The 20,121-nt window shown below is 36.6% G+C and overlaps 1 protein-coding gene across 8 annotated transcripts in view; it reads left to right on the top strand.

Annotated features, from left to right (window-relative positions):
* MCTP1 (multiple C2 and transmembrane domain containing 1) overlaps positions 1–20,121 on the top strand; it is a 539,003-nt gene that overhangs the window by 340,947 nt on the left and 177,935 nt on the right. For all 8 annotated transcript variants that reach the window (XR_007134536.1, XM_047778307.1, XM_047778303.1 and 5 more), the window contains 2 exons: positions 4,353–4,539; positions 9,817–9,910. Coding sequence is in view for 7 of the 8 variants with exons in the window: in XM_047778307.1 (XP_047634263.1) it covers positions 4,353–4,539; positions 9,817–9,910 (281 nt within the window). In the remaining variant the exon portion in view is untranslated. The remainder of the gene's footprint in view (positions 1–4,352; positions 4,540–9,816; positions 9,911–20,121) is intronic.

Raw genomic sequence — 20,121 nt, 5'->3', positions numbered from 1 at the left:
TACATGTGAATCTGCCTGTTTGACTGCTAATAACACAATACTATGGACTGGGTGGTTTATGATCAACAGATATCTATTTCTCAGGGTTCTGGAGGTTGGAAAGTCCAAATCAAGACCTGAGAATGTTTGATGTCTGGTTTCCTGGATCATAAACTGCTATTGTTCTCTGTGTCCTCATATGACAGAAAGACAGGCATCTCTCTGGTGCTTTTTTGATAAATCTCATTTATGAGGGTTTCACCCTCATGACCTCATCACTTCCCAAACACCCCACCTCCCATACCATCACATTGGCCACTAGGTTTCAACATATACATTTTGGAGGACACACAAACATTCGTACCATAGCCCTGACCCACAGTAATTAGTACTGAATTTACTTTGCAATACGTTTTGTTGCCATCTCTCTCTCTCTCTCTCTCTCTCTCTCTCTCTCTCTCTCTCTCTCTCTCTCTCTTTCTCTCTTTCTCTCTCTCTCTTTTTTTTTTAGGGACACAGGTGCGGCATATGGAAGTTCCTAGGCTGCGGGTCAAATCAGAGCCACAGTTGCCGGCCTACACCACAGCCACAGCCACATGGGATCTGAGCCTTGGCTGTGACCTGCACCACAGCTTGTGGCCACAGTGGATCCTTAACTCACTGATCGAGGCCAGGGATCAAACCTGCCTCCTCATGGATGCTAGTTAGATTCATTACTGCTGAGCCATGACTGGAACTCCAGGAGTTCTATCTTTGTACATATTTATTCAATAACAACCCAAAGATAGCAAAAGCTTTTCTCCACCAACCCATTTGAAGAAATCAGTGATTCATTATATGATACAGATACTATAATGCTAACTTTATCCTCAAGTTAATAATACAGTTTTGCTTAGTTATCAGGGGGCATTTTGTTTCAAATAGCATCTGAGTATATAATTCCTAACAGTTTTTAGACAAATAGGAGAAATGAACAACCTCACCTAGCAAAAAGAACCTTGAAGTTGTTAATATTCTTTCAGCAAAATATTGTATAAATAGGCATTTTCTCTGTTAGAATAATTAATGTCAAAATTCTGAAACTTTAAATATGAGACAGAACTTGGGACTACTTCTGCGAGTACACCCAATATTGAAAATTTGATTGGAGTCTTCCTATCATAGCTCAGCAGTAACAAACCCAACTAGTATCCATGAGGACATGGATTCGATCCCTGGCCTTGCTCAGTGAGTTAAGGATCTGTTGTTGCTGTGAGCTGTGGTGTAGGTTGCAGATGCAGCTCGAATCCCATATTGCTGTGGTTGTGGTATAGGCTGGCAGCTACAGCTCCGATTCAGCCCCTAGCCTGGGAACTTCCATATGCTGCACGTGTGGCCCTAAAAAGACAAAAAGAACTAAACAAACAATCAAAAAAAGACAAGTCTAGATATTACCCCATTAAGAACTGCCTCATAGAACATACACTTCCTCTTGGATGCATATTTACAATAATGACAAACTGGTTAAGGAAAAGGCCTAGGTCTTGGACTCCAGAGTCCCAAGTTCAGGCCTAGCTCTGCTAATAACTGTGTTATCTCTATCAAATGTCTAACTTCTCTGGCCTTCAGTTTTCTCGTTAGTAAAATAAGGAGATTTTGAGGATCTCAAATCCTTATGCCTATTGGAAACAGGAACAGAATTAAGTGAAATCATCCAATTGTCAGTTAGACAGTACTGGAAACAGTAACTCAGAGAACATTTGCTCTGTCTTTAAAGCTTTTTTGCTCTTTTTTTTTCTTTTTTTTTTTTTTTTTTGGTCTTTTTAAGGCCACTCCTGTGACATATGGAGGTTCCCAGGCTAGAAGTTGAATCGGAGCTGTAGCCGCCGGCCTACACTGCAACCATAGTGATGCCAGATCCTAAGAGCATCTGCAACCTATAGCACAGCTCATAGCAACACCAAATCCTTAATCCACTGAGCAAGGTCACAAATCAAATCCGTGTCCTCATGGATATTAGTCAGATTCGTTAACCCCTGAGCCACGACAGGAACTCCTAAAGGTATTTAAATTCAAAACTTTTTTTTAGCAGTGTAAGCACATACAACAAATCCGTGGGCCAGATTTAATCTGAAACTTGCCAGTTTGCAATTCCTGGGCTAAATCATCTTTTGAACACTTTCCCCAACTCTAAAGCATTAAATGCAGTATGATTATTAAGAACTCATTTCAATTAAAATTTGAATTTGATAAGGCATGTGATATGTTTTTTCACTGTTTAGATTTTAAGGGGCAGCATGAGAATATTTTGGAAGGAATGTTGTATTCACAGAAACAATGAGATTATTTAATATGCATCCTAACTTTAGGAAGATGTTTTCCAGACTTGGTATAAACCCTAAATTCCAGCTCTCTTGGTAACATTTAGCACATACAGATTTTCCGCCACTGACCAGGGCGTTTCTTTTTTTTTTTTTTAATTATTTATTATTATTTTTTTCCCACTGTACAGCAAGGGGGTCAGGTTATCCTTACATGTATACATTACAATTACATTTTTCCCCCAGCAACATGAGTATCTAGACAAAGTTCTCAATGCTATTCAGCAGGATCTCCTTGTAAATCTATTCTAAGTTGTGTCTGATAAGCCCAAGCTCCTGACATTTCTTTTCTTTTTCATTTCTTCTATATTCCCCTTCCTCCCAAGTGTTTCTAGTCTGGACATCTCCCATGTCATTTTTGATAGGTTAAAAATAAAATGTAAATGTCAAACTTTTATTCAATTTCTAAAATCACTCATACTAAAAAGATGTTTGAACTCAACTATCAGCCTTGCGGCCCTATTCATAGAATAATTGCTTGAATAAATTGCTTCATTTAAAAGCAAAATAATAATTGATATATAGAGTGAAGAATAAGAAGGAGCAAAAATTTAATCTGTTCCTGAGAGCTGCCCACCGTGTTTATGACCTTACCACATTTATTCTTATAATTGGCTATTTCCTCTTAGAAATGTCTTTTATTCATGTCTGCTCCCTTTCTCTTGGTTTATTGGATTTGTGATCACCAAATCTTTCTCTTCCAAATGATTTGGTATTTTTATGAAAAGAGTTTGCAAAGTGTTCAGCTCTGAGAGTGGCTGGGCTGATGTTATGAAGCCCATCTGGCATGTAACACTTGAGCTATCACTTTTTCAGAGGATTTGTTTGTTAATTTGGATTTATGGAGTATTACATGCATAAAATGGCAATGTAAGAATTTGGGGAGGGAGTTCCCATCATGGTGCAGCAGAAATGAATCGTGAGGTTGCGAGTTCAATCCCTGGCCTCGCTCAGTAGGTTAAGGATCCAGCGTTGCCATGAGCTGTGGTGTAGGTTGCAGACATGTCTCGGATCTTCGTTGCTGTGTCTGCGGCGTAGGCCACCAGCTATAGCTCGATTGGACCTCTAGCCTGGGAACCTCCATATGCCATGGGTGAGGCCCTAAAAAGCAAAAAAAAAAAAAAAAAAAAGAATTTGGGGAAAGGACACATTCAGTCTGTAATAGCATGTCACTGAGGTTACAAGTAAGTAAAATTTTGTAAATCCTTTCTAAAAATTTGTATGAATTTCCAAAACCAATTTTTAAATGAAGCAATCATGTATGCATTCTTTATCTTCCAAAATTAGTTCTGTATTTTAGAGAGTTTGCCCTCTTCATAAAGGGTTTATATATATACATGGGATTGTGTATGTATATTTAATAAATAATGTTTCCTAAAAGTTCTAATTTCTACATTTGCTGCATAAATAAATGAGAGCTTTGAGGAAACAAAATAAAAATAAAGAATTTAAAAATGTAAAATATCACCACATTACCGTAGTACATATTCTATTCACTGCTTAGTAACATTTATGAAGGCAGAACACCTGTTGTTTTAAAAATGGCACAAATATTCAGATTCTTGGTAGTTTGCCTCTTTAGACAGCTCACGTTAGTCTTTCTCTTAGCAAAGCCCTACTGCTCAGGGCCATAGAGATTGAAAGTCCCTATCCATTTATCAATATGGCAACCATGGATAGTAATCAAGTCAGATAAGCACTTTCTTTCTTTCTTTCTTTCTTTCTTTCTTTCTTTCTTTCTTTCTTTCTTTCTTTCTTTCTTTCTTTCTTTCTTTCTTTCTTTTTTTTTTTTTGCATCTTACAGGAAATGAGCCCTTAGATACTGAGAAAATCAGGGTCTGAATTTTGTGAAGAAAGTCAGCTAACTTGAAAGACATATGCTTCTAGAGATCTAAATGGTATTTCCATTGATTTAGTTTTCACGTAGCTCTGAGCAACCTGAACTTGCACTGTTTGTTGTGCCCCCCCCCCGCCCCAAAAAGCCATTGGCTAATCCAAAGCGTTTGTTTTTAGGTGCCAGATTGACCTGTCGGCTCTCAGTAGGGAACAGACACACAAGTTGGAGTTGCAGCTGGAGGAAGGGGAGGGTCACCTGGTGCTGCTGGTCACCCTGACAGCTTCGGCCACCGTCAGCATCTCGGACCTTTCCATCAACTCTCTGGAGGACCAGAAAGAACGTGAGGAAATCCTAAGGAGATATGTACGTGTGTAACCTTCCTCCTTCAGGGTCATGGGTGACTAGATGAGGTTGTAAATAGTTGACGTGGAGTGACAGAAGTACATCTGTACAGCTGTCTGACAGATGAATCAGCATAAGCAGAAAGCTAGGCCAATGCAAATATCAAACATATCTTTGCAGAAACACTTGAGTTACTCATGGATATCTAGACATCCAGTCTTCTCTGGTGTCTTTTCCAGAGCAAGTTCTAGATCCTGAGACTCTCCTCAGTGATTTTTATCATGCAGCAAAATTTTAATGCAGGAAAACTTCCCATAATGGAAAGTCTAGTTTACACAATCATTTTAAATGGCTTTAGAATGGGTTACACAATAATTTAATATATTTTTTGTGTTTTTAGGTTTGCTCCAGTGGCATATGGAGGTTCCCAGGCTAGGGATCCAATTGGAGCTGTAGCTGCTGACCTATGCCACAGCCACAGCAACACGGGATCCGAGCCACGTCTGCCACCTATGCCACAGATCACGGCAACGCCGGATCCTTAACCCACTGAGCAAGACCAGGAATTGAACCTGCATCCTCATGGATGCCAGTCAGGTTTGTTTCCACTGATCCACAATGAGAACTCCTAATTTAATTTTAAATTGTTTTTTTTAATTATTGGGTTTAATTATTTGTTTTTCCAAATGTGAAATTGAATTATGGCACTTACATTAATTAGTAGCCTGGTAACTAGAGGATATTCACAGAAATAATTTTTCTTTTCAACTACTTAGAAAAGCCTCCCTTCATTCCTTTAATTTTTCAAAAGTTGAATATGAAATATAATAAAAAGGAAGCCCCTTTACCTTTTGATCAGATGTACAGTGTTAGGGTAGCATAGTGAGTCACTAAAATAAGTATCCTTCTCAAATTTTACCAAACACAAATATTCAACAAACAAATCTACCTGTTTCCCAGCATCCTCACAGTATGTATTTCTCACCATGTAGTTTTATTGAATCAACAGAGAGTGGAGCTCTTACTCCACCATTCTCTCTCAGTGAAGCCTCAAAAAAATGAATATCTCAGGACTCAAGAAGCTGGGGGAGAAAGAAAGCTTTTCCACTTAAAATTACAAAGCTTGTATTGTACAATGCTGCCAGGTGTTTAGAAGGCTCCTCTAGACACTCAGCCATGAAACCAAGCTCTAACAAAGAACTGCTTAATTTTTTTTTCCTTTGGTTTTTAAATATTCCTATTTGCTGACTGACATCCTTCCAATAACTGAATTTAATAAAGATGTACCTTATCAGGCTGTGCAGATAACATGAAGTGCTGGTACTAATGCTGTACAATATTCTTCAAACAGATTAGCAGGATGTGCACTTCAGCAAATTTATTCTGGCTATCTCCACTGAATCAGCTGTCTGCTAATGCTTGTACACCTCATCCACCAATAGTGTTATCATAAACAGTTTAATAGAGGTGACTTACCAAGGCTAAATAGTATATATTTTTAAATCACCTAAGAGCTAAGGTAGTGTAGCTTCTAATTTATAATTGCAGTTGTGAAAATTATTTCACATTTTGGTACCCACCAAGTCATATTCTGTTACCAGGAGTGATCCTCATGAATTAGAACAATTTTAAAGAAATTCATTTGTATATTAATATAAAAATTATTTGTGGTATTATAATACCATATTTGAGGGATTAGTGTTTGATACTTTCCCATCTACTAGAATGATACGACGGGCTAGGCAATTAGAAATGATCCAATTAATATTGATTTTTTTTTTTCTTTTACTGGATGGGCTTCCTTGAATTGGCCATTTCCATTTAGAATTTGAATATTTGTTTATGTACCTTCTTTCAAATATTAGGTATTATCTCAAGAAAATGTAAAACAGTATGTGGCTATCCTGGCTAGTTCTCAGGCATACTCTTCTTAGTATACTAAAAAGTGAACCATACTTAAATATACCTTTTTTTTTTTAAATCCCTGATTTCAAGCATTGGCCTGTATCTCTCTCTAGAAACATACTTATTAAGAAGCTACTCTATGCAATACAGAACATGTGTTATGAATTGCTAACAGCAATACAAGGACAAAGACCTGTATTTTAGGGTTTCAGAGTGCTTCCTTTTTGTTACTTAGATTATGAAATGAATGAATACTGTGTCGTGAAATATCACTTGGAGAAACATATAAAAGCATTTAGTTGGAAAATTATCTATATGTTTTCCTGTAAGAACTTGTGTATTTTTTTCAAGTTTCAGTTAAACCAAAGAATTTCATTTGGCCCTGGTTGTGGTGAGGAAAGTCATGGCTTGTCCCACTCTTATATGAAAGAGCCCTGAAAAGGCTCTCCGTCACTGTCATTCAACTGTTCAATGCAAAGCACTGAAGCCCCACAAATTAAACAGACATTACTGTGTGAGCCATTATTTGATCACCACATTCTGAAAAGATGGCTAATTCCATTTTTTCTTTTTCTTTTTTTTCTTCTTTTTCAGGGGAGGAAAGCGGGGAAGGTCAACAGGGGGCGGGTAGTAATGGGTAGTAGACCAAGAGCGATTGTATGACCTTTTCAGAACGGGGATGCTGAACCCTTGCTCCCCCTTGTCACAGTTTAAAAACCAGAGGAGCTAGTTTAGAGAAGAAGTTGTTAGCATTCCATTTTTATTATGACATTTCACAGTCATCTGATTTAATGTCCCTTGACCGGATTGTCCACCGTGAGACGATGGGCTTGAAATGTTATTTAGAGCATTGATAAAAGGTGAGCGGTTCTAAGATGACAGCGAGTCATAAGGCTGGTGGTGTGACATTAATTTTCTCCATAACAGAGATGGAATAAGACGTCACGGTGACAAGCTGTCAATCAGCTCTGGCCCCTCAGAGCATCTCGATGCCATAGGATGGGGTATTGCCTCTCCCGTAATAGAGCTGAACTGAGATGCTCTCCCTGACAGCTGCTGCAGCCATAGAGAAAATATATTATACAGCCTTTCATTAAAAAAATAAAGAGGACTCCTCTCCAGAGCATTTCAATCTTTTCCCATCTATTGAGGGCTGAAAGGATTCACAGCAAATCATAGATTCCTCTGCTATGGAAATTTCTGGCTTTAGAAGCCATCCAGGTTTTGAGGCCTTGGAAAATAACCATAAATAACAAAGCAAGAATACCTCTCGATGAAACAGTACTTAAAGTTATATTTTTAAACTATATACATTTTTTTTTTGCTCTTTTTTTCTTGGAGTTCTTCTTATAATTGATGTATTACTGGCCTAAACAGTTGAAGTTGCAATAAATTACTGAGTGTCAGCTGACTTGAGGAAATGAAACCTTCAAACCATAATTACCCCTCTGAATGGAAAGCAGAACTTTGGAGCTGAAGTGCCAGAAGCTGTGTGGCTCTGCAATGAGGTTACCAATCTGAAAACAATGCTGACTGAAGACTGAAGATATTTGTTTTGGTCACAGCAAAACTGGGTTGAAATTGCTCCTGAGTAGTTCCCTGGTGGCGCAGCAGGTTCAGGATCCCATGCTGTCACTGTGGCAGCTCAGGTTGCTGCTATGGCACAGATTAGATTCCTGGCCCAGGAACTGGCACATGCCATGGGTGTGGCCAAAAAGTAAATAAATAAATAGCTCCTGAAAATTAAAGCATAGGAACCTTTTGATAAAACTCTCCTTCATTGTGAGATGAGACTTACATGGTCTACAACACTCGGTAAACTCTCAGATAAGAACAGCATCCCACTTTGATCCTCAACTACGTCAGGAAGACAATGTACCTACACATCTCTGAATCACAGTACTGCTGTCTAAAGTTTTCACTGTTAAACCCTGAATTTATAGGAATTTAAATGAGAGAGAAGTGCAGTTTTATTGAACCCTGCCATCTGGGTAGTTTAAACAGAGTTGGGGTGATAAACAACTGTTTAAAAACAGTAAAAGATTAAGAGCTAATCCTTGGGCTAAACACTCTTTTTTCAAAGTTAGGCTCTGAGAATACACATCTAGCTGCATTTCCTCTTCTCAGTATACCAAGGTCATAGCTTCAGTGTCAGCAAGGACTAGTCACATGGACTGATAAAGTTCATGTCACAGTGAGCTTATGCTTGTTTGTATTCTCTCATTCTCCCTACAAAGAGGAAAATGTTCTGTACACTAATAACATTTTAATAGGTAGCTTTACTGGGCAAAGCTAAGCTATCCTTCCCAGTTTTAAAGCATTTTACAGATTATGATTAAGAAATGCCTTAGATTTACTGAGTAGAAATGCCGCTCTTAGCATGAGAAAAATATGAGGAACTATAAGTAAACAAATGCATATCATGCTCTATAGGTTTACTTTATGCTGTAAGTATTTGTGTCCATTAATTAGAGTTCTGAATATTTTCTTGGTATCCCTCATTTAATTCCTTCATGTATTAACCCTTATTAAAACTCTGCCATTATTACCATTATTAATTCTATCAAAACTTATTTTATTTTATTTTTTTAATTTTTTAAAAAATTTTTTATTACTCAAATGAATTTATCACATCTGCAGTTATCAAAACTTCTATACCTACTACAATGGCAAATAAAATTACAAATTTAAGAAAAATTGCTCATTTTTTAAAATGAATTTTAAATTCTTTTGAATTTGTTTTTAGTGATCAATTTTATTTATTTTAGATTATATATATCTTTTGCCTAAAAAGTGTATAGAACTACATCTTTTAAATTAAACATTAGAAAACAGTCTTTCAATAATTTAACCATCATCTATCTAGTATCTGCAATTTCCAAAATTAACCAAAAGGAAAATAGTAGACAAATAACTAATGTTGACTTTCTTTTCTTACTCCCTCTTTGAAGTGTGTTGTGTAACCAACTTAAGATTCAATATTAAGAATCATTAGTTTCCAAAATCATCTTGCCTGTAGACGAAAGATTTCTTGGAGTGCTTTGGTAAAGGAGATTGAAGAAACCAAGCAGGCATGGCCTATATTATAATTTATTGTTCACCATCCACTGCTAATATTCTATGGGGAAGAAATGTTGTGGGTTTTGTTATTCTTTCAAAAAATCTATGCATATAGCAACAATTATCTATATAAATGTCTACGTGTGTGTGTGTGTGTGTGTGTACACATTCATGTTGGTGGAAAGGTCATCTGTACTGAAGAAACATAAGCATCCCTTTGATCATTTCAGCAGCATCCTGAGATCGACCATACCACTTGGGGTGTTTTTTAAGCACACTCTTTGAGACCCTTCAGAAACTTTCATTTCTAATACTGATGCTTGGGTATTTCAGAGCCCACTGCGGATATTTCATAACTTGAAAGATGTGGGATTCCTCCAGGTGAAAGTAATAAGAGCGGAAGGGTTAATGGCCGCTGACGTCACAGGTAAGAAAGAATGCTGTTCTCCTGTTGCTTGTATATCAAGCAGCACGCGGCATCTACCCCATTTGCTGATTGAAATTTTCATGTCACCCATGGGATAATCAAAGTAAATAATGTAAAGTTTGTTGATCGTGCAAAGATTTGCTAACCACCTGATTTTTGTACTGTCTCTGCTCCATTTTTTTAAAAAGGTGATTATTAAAAAGAAACACTAAAAAGGAAAATAAATTTTGAATTATTGCCTTCTCCAAGGTTTAGTCAACATAGTGGGAATATTTCTTCCAGGGCATTTTGACATTTGGGGTCGTAATGCTTCATCTTCTTTTCTCAGACAGTATCAGCTTCCTGCAGATGATATTATAACAACACTTACAGTTCAAACATACATGAAATCCATTGCACATTTCACCAAGTTTAGATATGTAATGCTCAATTATTTGGCATGAACTCTTGTTATTTGGGTTGCTGATCCAGTTCCTTAGTTGTCCAAATTCCCTACTACATCCTAGGGATCATACTGGAGCTAAACTAAACATCTACAGTGTTCTAGTTTTTTTTTAACCACGCAATAGGCCTGTAAAAATGCCAAAGCGAGTATAGTATCTTAAAACTTCCTGTATTGGACATTGCTCTTCTATGATATATTCATTAGTTAATTATTTCATCAATTTTCAGAATTAAAACATTGTTTTGAATTTGCAACTATGCAAGCATTCACTTATTCTTTCATTTCACAGGATTTAGGGTATGTTTATAAAATTCCTTAGGTTGTCCATCTCAAGACAGATCATAAATAGGACTGATTTGACCAGTTTCAGTGCAAATTGCCCTCTTCCTGAAAGAAAGTATCCACTTATTATTTACAGAAATATGCCTATCATGTGAATAATAAGCTATTCTAAAAGGATAGCTGACATTGGAAGGAGAGAAATGTATTTCCATATAAGGGCTTGCAAACCCATTACAAACCCTTCTTGAATTCATGGAACAGAACCAGAACATAAATAAAAGATCACATGCCTTCAAACTAAAATAGCAGTTGTCTGTTCCAAAATGAAAATATTTAAAATTTTTATTATTTGCCTAGTATCAAATGAATATTTACTGTATGTTAAAAATAAAAATAATTAGAGTTTACAGTTTCTTTAAAGAAGATATTAGTGACCCATTTGTAATAAAAAAGACAGTAACAGTTGTCAAATATTATTGTAAAATAAGCGTACTTGGAAATAGTAGGAAAGAGGGTTGTTTGTAATCTTTTTACATTTATACTGACTTGGCTCCTTGTAATAAACAATTAATGAATGCAAAGTTTATTCATTTTCTCTTTTATTTCTGGTATGCTTATAATTAAATTCATCTGGTTGTGGGAGTTCCTGTGTGGTGCAGTGGAAACAAATCTGACTAGGAACCATTAGGTTGCGAGTTCGATCCCTGGCTTTGCTTCACGGGTTAAGGCTCTGGTGTTGCCATGAGCTGCAGTGTAGGTTGCAGATGTGGCTCAGATCTGGCATTGCTGTGGCTGTGGCATAGCTGGCAGCTGTAGCTCTGATTAGACCCTTAGCCTGGGAACCTCCATAGGCCACAAGCGTGGCACTAAAAAGCAAAAAAAAAAAAAATTAATCTTGATGCAGTGATTTTATTATTATTATTATTATTATTATTCTGTGTTCATTATTAGAACCAATAGTCAATAATGAATAATTAACTAACTGCTCTTCTTTTGCTCACTTTGGACATTAACTTAAAGACCAGAATAGGAACACAGTGCTGCTTTTACACTACAAAGGTTCTGCCCAACAGAGTGTAGAGTCAGGAATTCATGGCCTTGACATTTACCATCATGGGAGAGAGACTCACTTTTTTTCTGGACTTTCTGTGGGGTGGAGGAGCACCCAGAGTTAGGCTAAAAACATCTGAAGATAAGGAGAAAAGCCTAAAATAAAAAGTATCTCAGAGGGCACCTAAGTGCTAAGAACTATCACTGGACATTTATAGTGGATGCAATAATTTCTTACAGAAAAATTCAAGTCCTATTTACTTCAGAAGTTTAAATACCTGCCCATTACACAAGTTACATGCAATTATATGTTTGTTTCTCTTGGAGAGCAGCTGTCATTGCTTTTGAAACTTCATGAATATGCAAACCGTGTTAACCCAGTTGGCCTGTATGCTACTGTGCAAGTTAAAGTACATGTTTTCTTGAAGCTGGGAAAAATAGATATATTTCTTTCCTAATGGTTCTATGTAAATTAATGGGAATAACAGTCGCCTTTCCTCTTGAGAATTCTGTGAGACATAATTTTGTTCTGATAAAATGAACTTTAATTTGGAGAATACTAAATAACAGATTCTCCATTTTTTTCCTCCCAGTTTTAGGGATATAAATCTAATGATTCCTCATTCCACAATGACCTTCTAATCTAATGTGCTCTGAATTGAACGAGAGATCTTGAACTATTCAGGGGCAAGAGGATAATTCAGTCTTTGACCTTGCTCACTCTTAGACCTTTTGTGGTCTTCATGACATTTGTGAGGGTGGCAGAAACTGAGGACCATATATTTAAGTCAGAAATGTCTGAATATTCTACCAATTTTTAAAATAATCTTTTCTTCTGAAAAGTGTAAATATTTATAGGTATACTGATCCCTCCTGGTCTTTGTCTTGAAATTTGGGGCACAAATAAGCTCTTTGTATACTCTATCTCCTACTTTCTCAAAGAAGAATTGTGAAAATATGTTGTGCATATCAGAGGATAATCATAGCTAGGCTCTACAAGATATTCAGCAATAGTTTGAGAAAAGGGAATAGATCAGTAGTGTTATCTTCAGATGCTCAAATTAGCATACGTTTAGGATTGTTGTGGATGGAGAGGGGAGATTTTTAAAATCACTGATAAGTCTCTGTGCTAAGCAAAGAATATTTCCTGACCTGATATAAACGAGGCTGCTACTATAAGACAGTAGGTTGGTTTTCAAACTCTTTTCTACAACACAAACTTGGATCTGACTGACTTTCGCTCTATTTTAAAAATATTTTTCATGATCAGAACGTAAAGTTAAGCTTCCATAGCTTAAGCAAAACTTTTTAAATTATAATATTCCATCATTTAATGTGAGCACAAGGAAAAGAAATGCTATAATCTTTTAAGTAGCCATCAATCTTACAGCAGTTACAAAGAGTTTTTTCCCTTTCAAAATGTAAAATTTTTCTTTTGTTACAACACATTCATTGAGAAACATTGTGATACTGTATTAACTCTGTGTGAATAAAGAGCAATTGAGACTCTCTTTGAATGAGTGAGTATAAAGCACAAATTACTTTTTAATGAAACCCTCAATTCTTTCCCTTTCCACAAAAAGCCTATAGCCTTGTTCAGCTGAAGGCTACTACAGTAGGTCACTTCAGTTAAGCCCCTAATAAACTGTTGATAGTCGAGGGTAGTTTTTTCTTCCATCTCAATAGCCCAGTGTTGGACAGTGCACTTCAAATCATTGAGGTTAATACAGATTTAAAAAAGAGATTAACTCTGGTGGTTAAGGCCTCAATTTACAACTCCCACACATACACATGCATTGAGCAGGGCACAAGAGTGGATTGAAATTTCAGTCAAATTGTGGGCAGCCTTTCACAGCCTGAGAAAGTGGCACTCCGGTTTGCAAAGTTGGTCAGCTAAATTCTTCGTGAGGGGAAAAAGTTTGTTTCATTAAAAAATACTATGTCGTATGACTTACTTACCTTTCAACTAACCCACTGAAAAAGTTAATGTCCCTCTGGACCATCAAAGCCAAACCTGCAGACTATCTGGCCCTCTGCACACTGGGGAAGACTACCACTTCATCAGGTGCTTCTTGAAACTGGACAGATTGTGAGGATAGAAAGACCAATGGGAAGATTTTTTTTTTTTTTTTATGGTGAGAAATCGTTCACGTATATTGGAATGTGTCTTTTCTAGCTTCTAATTATTCCTTGGTTGTGCCCTAATTTCTTTTTCCATCTGAACGTTGAAAGTCTTCTATATTGAGGGACGCTTTCTTTGCAGAATATTTAGACCTGGCCTATTGGTTCTTTCAAGTTCTAAGAGAAGAGAAAGAAAAGGGTTCTTCTCAGCCCCTCCCCTTCATTTTCCCCTGGGTTGTTTTTTTGAGCTCCTGAGGAAGAGGTCACCGCCTCCCCAGGGATTCTAGCCACTCAGTTTCAGAAACACTGATATGGGAGAACTGTGAAGCCCTTTCAAAAGATGCCCTACCTTTTCACTGTATTAAAAGGTACACTAATATAAAACTTCTCTACTCCAGGTGAATTGGTCTCTCAAATTAATGTGCCATCTCTTTCAGGAAACAATAGAGGGAGAGAGAGGAAAAAAAGAAGACAGCAAAAGAATTTTACAATTAACATAATCTGTCACTGAAATAGTCCCACTACACAGGCTTTTTTTTTTTTTCTCCCTAAAACAAAGCTACACATAAAGACTTGTGACTCACCAGCCCCATGGCCTGGAAACCTACTAGTTATGAAGAGAGATGTTTACTACCCCTTTATTTGCATAGACTTTTCCCATGTTTTCTTTAGGAAAACTGTCTTCATTGTTGGAAAATATTTAAGTAACAAAACAGCAGAAAAAGACATGCTACAGTTTTTTTATCAGCTTCCGTGTGAGTCTTATTATCTTAAGAAATAACAGTTAGCAGCTCAGATTCATTAGCAGAGCTAAATTTAAGCCCCATTTGACAGGCTGCCTAGAAAACATTTTGTTTTGCTGTCTGTGGGCTTTAATTAAGATGTGTTCAATTTCAGTCCTCTTCAGTCTCCCCCCCCAACTTGCTGTGTCACAGACCGGCGATCAGACACTTTTAGATGGTCCGGCCCATGACTTTGACCTTCTGCGCAGTCCGGCGTTCCCTGGGGAACCGTTCAACTCATGAGGTCTGATTTCACACTTCCAGGATGCCTCAGCTCTCTTAACAATGACAGGGAGACAAAGCCCTTTAGAGCAGGCCGCATGGGGACTTGTTTAAATTGGAAACCAGAGAGGAGTCAAGGAACAAGGTTATGGGCTACAGAATAGTGCTTTTAATAAAGAGCTCACAGCTCCAGCTCGGCTCAAAGAAGTCTACCTCTGTACAATTAATTGAGCCATTTATCTGGAGCATCTTAGGCCTCTACTTTCTCACAGAATTGCGTGGTAAATATCAGCTAAGAAGCAAATGAGATATGCATGAAATGAATTTTAACACTTTGATTACTGTGCCTCCAGTCTTCATTAAAAGTAAATTTATTTGTATTTCTGACCTCATTATCAGTGGGCTGCCTGCATTTTTATTGGTTCCTGTGATTTCCAGCTTGTGTGTGTCATGAAGGTATATTTTATACAGAGATTTGGATTTATTATTCTTGGTTTTTTTCCCTGAACTTTATGGATCTATTCAGAGAAAGAAAATGAAAAGGTAGCTATACAGAAAAAGGAGCGTCTGTTCTTTGAAAGTTGTCTCTGCAGTTGGAGAAATGCAAAGCACGTATACATCCAAGATATTGTCATTTTAAAAAATTAACTTTTGTGGGTTACTCAAGCAAATTACGTAAGATACAAGCAGTTGTTGCTTGAGTGGCCCTCAGAATATAAGAACTCTACCTTAAGAAGTAGCTATGCTGCTTCTAATTGTAGCAGTTTGAATTTTTAATGACATATGCCTTAATTGCCATTGTCACGTTTAATAACATTGATGATGTCTGATAAATATAGCCTTAGATTTTATGATCATTATTTAAAATGTATATTAGAAGAAGAGGAAATAGATATCCTTTAAACTCTACATAGTCCCATTGGAAGTATTATATATATAATGCAGTAGAATTCTTTCATATTTATAAAAGGGTAAAATAATTCACAAAAAAGGGGGTTATTTGTGGATATCATTCTTAATATTTAAGCCTTCGCTATCTTAAAATCTTAAAACCGTACTTCTTGAATCTTAAAAACAGTTTTACACAAAATGTACTATGAGTTTCCTAAGCATGCTTTACTTCTTTTATGTTTCTATCTGCTTTTTAATAATTAAGCCTGTAGAAGACTATTAAGCTGATACTATACTTTGAGAAGAAATTTCATCCAATTTATAATGCATTAAAAATATCCAACTCCTGATATTCTTATCATTACAATATACCTAGTTTAGAAAACAATACGACACATGTACATATTCAGTGTCTTAACACTATATAAGCCTCTTCCTTGAGATGAGTCTGGACAAATAAAGTCATCACAAGGAAAGAAAGCAAATCGTTGCTCTTCATCCTTTTTTGCCACCAAACCTCCCACAGAAATAAAAGTTGCTTCCTTTTAGTAATTTTAGCTTAAAAAGCTAAATCATAGTCTAATTATAGAAATGCCAAAGTGTTCTTCTAAAACCAAGTAGTTGAAAAAACAAATATTTGTCAAAAGAGGAATTAAAATGACAGTTTAACACAAGGGCTTGTGAGCCCTGAGTCTGCGCTAGTGTTTTATAGGGAGTTATGCGCGATTCCTATGCAGGTCACATGGTTAGAAGATACTGCTCTGAAAGAATAGGTGGGATGACAAAAAGATTAATAATTGGGTTTGATATACTCTAGAGGTGAAGGGCTGTGGGCTGAGAAAGTGGTGGTCCCACTATCAGTGGGAAATGAGGGGAAGAGAAATAGTGTAAAATAATTAATTGAGTTCTGTGGAACTGAGATTACAAAATGATCCTTGGAGTCAAGAAATAGAGAATTGCTGATTTGGCTGAGAGGGCTAGCTCCAGGATTTCACTCAGTGCTTGAAGGAGTGCTTTCAGATGTTAGAATCATTGTTTAAAATTAAACTAGTATTTATATTTTGTTACATTATGATATGGTGCAAATAAGAAGTGCATTTTCTAGAGTGGTGGATAAGGGAAGTGCTGCAGAGAAGATCTGGATTTAATGAGACTTTTGAAATAAAATCTTACTACAGGGATATCTGGATTATATGATAGTGTAGTTAGACTCATAAATGACTAAATGGTCAAGCCTGAAGGGTGATTATATGAAAGGATTGATAACGATGGGGATGCCAAATGGAGGAATGCTGGGCTCTGTCCTTGGTCTAACCTGTTCACCATATTTATTAATGACTTTGAGGAGATAATTGGCTGCTTCCTTATCAAACTTGCTTGGAGGGATAGTTAATTCATTTTGCTTGAGACCAATATATGTATGCTCTACACACACACACACAATATACAATTTATATATGTAATCAATGGACTGAATAGGCTTAATTCTACAAGATGAACATTAAAAAGTACCAACCAAAAGTCTTCCCTTGTATACAAAACAGTGATATCTTGCTTTAACAGTAGAAAATATGGAAAAGACTTTGAGTTTGAATTGCATTTAATCATTTCCATGAGAGTGAGTTGTATATACATCAGTTTTGCTACATTGGATGAAAGGAGAATGTTGAGAATGATATTCTCTTCTGGACTCATCAGACCTACTGCGCTATGAATTCAGTTTTGGAAATTGTAAAGAAAGACATTGACAAACTAACCATAATATATTCTTGTTGTTTTTTCTGGCGTTTTAAAATCAAGGCCATTGAAAAGAGCTCAGTGAAAATGATGATGACAATAATAGTAGCAACTAACATTTATTGAGCCCTTATCACATGTCAGGTACTACCCTAAGCTTGATACAAGGATTATTACAATTAATCTCAAACAACCTAATTAGGTATTATTGTTATCACCACTTTACACATTAGAAAACTGAGATGTGGAGAGGTTAAGTAACTTGTCTGTATCAGCGCGTGCACACACACACACACACAGAGCAGCTCACAAATGGCAAAACAGGATACTGATCCAGATGTATTCACTGAGGCCACCAGCATGTACCAGAGAAAAGAAGATGTTGAATTGGATGTGATTTACTTTGTCAGTTCTCCAAAAGCCTGTGGTGGGGAGGGTGTTGTTGCAGGCAAGAGTGGTAATGACCAAGGTTCAATCCAAAGAACAAAAATTCCTTCTAGCGAATTTAATCAGAAAGGGATTTATGGAGTTCCTGATGTGAGTTCCTGCTGTGGTACAGTGGGTTAAGGAATCTGGCCTTGCCACAGCGATGGTATAGATTGCAGCTGTGGCTCAGATTCAATCCCTGGTCCAAGAACATCATATGATGTGGATGCAGCCAAAGCGGGGGAGGAGGGACATGGTTATTATAGGGTTTATAGAGTTTTTACTGGATCACAGAATTTTCGGAGGCAGAAAAGGCCTAAGAAAACAAACTCAAGGGTCAGGTTCCAGATGTTAGTACTAAAGCCACATGAACGAACCAAGAAGTTGCAGCTTCTGTCATATCAGCATGTTGGGAAGACTCTGTGACAGCTGCTTATGCTATTCCTGTTTGCTGTGGACGGATAACTGAGTTTTAATTTCAAATCTTAGGCAGATACCTCTGATTAGTGAAACCTAAATCTCATCTGCAACTCCAGCTGCAAGGGAGTCAGTACATGCCACTTTGGCCTTTTGCTCTGCTCAGGCAGAGACATAATAGAAATAGTTAGATTAGATGCTCAGCAAGCCATCCACAATATTCAGGGCAGGAGGGCAGGCAAAGAACATAAATCTGATGCTCTTGGTGACAAATGCTGTGCCCCTTCTCTGCACCTGCTATTTTATTTAAACTTAAAAAATTATTACACAGGGTAAATCATAGAATAGATAGAAGCTACAGAGACCATAAAATGTAAAGAAGCATTTCCCCAAAATTAAAATTGCCAAAAAATAGATCAGAATATTCCTGTGGAGGTCATGAGTTCCCAGTCACTGGAACTGTTGAAGCAGAGCCTGTATGACCACATGCAGAAGGGTTCAAGTCCTAGAAGGGTTTTGAACTTGGCCTCTAAGGCTTCTCTCCCAGCTCTCAGAATCTGAGATCCTGCAGGATGTGCCAAGATGAATAACAGACCCCTTCAATGAGTAGATACTTTGTAGAAGAGAAAAAAAAAAAGAAAAAAAAGATATCATTCTAAAGACAAAGCCTTGACAGATGGCAATATTCACTTTTATTGCCTAATAATATTAAAAAGTTTAATCATGTAACACAGTTCTTAATTTTTTAAGACTAAAGAATTTTATTTCGTTGCAAAAGATCTTTCCAGCTAATTAATTTACTTATAGGAAAGATCATCTGAAACCTCATGCTTTTCTGTGGAAAATCTAATTGAATATATATTTAATATAGGTCCTAAAGTATCTACAAGGCCTTGTGAAAACAAAGGAGCTTATGATATGTTTTTATACTTATTTCGGGACAAAAAACTTTTACGTTTCTAATCTAGTAACAAGTCATTTGTATGTAGTTTCTTCTTTAATATTAATGGAACATCAATTCTTTAAATGTTTTTACCATAAATTAGCTAAACTCTTAAAGGCTTAGGCATAACTTTTCTATTGCCCCTCCTCATTTCATAAATCCTGTTTTGTTTTTGTTTTTGTTTTTTGCCACTCCCAAGGCATATGGAAATTCCCAGGCCAAGGACAGAATTGAAACCAAGCAGCAGCTACAACCTACTGAATCCTTAACCCACTGTGCCACAGTGGGAACTCCAATCTCCTTTTCCTTTACTTTCTTGTTTTGTTTTATTTCCTATTCTGTCATGTATTTTGAACTATCCAGCATATACCAAGATGGTTCACTTCTAGGACTCAAGAGTGCATCTAGTTATACATAGTACCATAAATATTCTTTTGCATCTAGTTCTAGATCCCAAGGGAAATAAAAATACATTATACTTTATTTCCATTGCTCTTAGTCATGGTTCTCAAAGTGTGACTCAGGAATCTCTGGAGGATCCCCAAGACCATGTAGGGATTTATGAAGCTAAAACTATTTTCATAATAGTATTGAGGTATTATTTTTTTCACTGTCATTTGCTTATACTTTTCAAAGGCTACATAATATTTGATCACTGATGTTAACATGTCATGGATTTATTATTGTTATTTCTAAATGAATGATAGGTTATATCTCATTTTTTAAATTGAAGTAGAATTGATTATAATATTATATAAGCTACAGGTATACAATGTAGTGATTCACAGTTTTAAAGGTTATACTCCATTTATAGTTATTATAAAATATTGGCTCTATTCCCTATGTTGTACATTAGGTAGCTTATTGTATACATAATAGTTTGCACCTTTTAATC

The sequence above is a fragment of the Phacochoerus africanus genome, chromosome 4, assembly GCF_016906955.1.
Source record: "Phacochoerus africanus isolate WHEZ1 chromosome 4, ROS_Pafr_v1, whole genome shotgun sequence".
Taxonomy (NCBI): Eukaryota; Metazoa; Chordata; class Mammalia; order Artiodactyla; family Suidae; genus Phacochoerus; species Phacochoerus africanus.
This window is presented reverse-complemented; position numbering and strand designations above follow the sequence as displayed.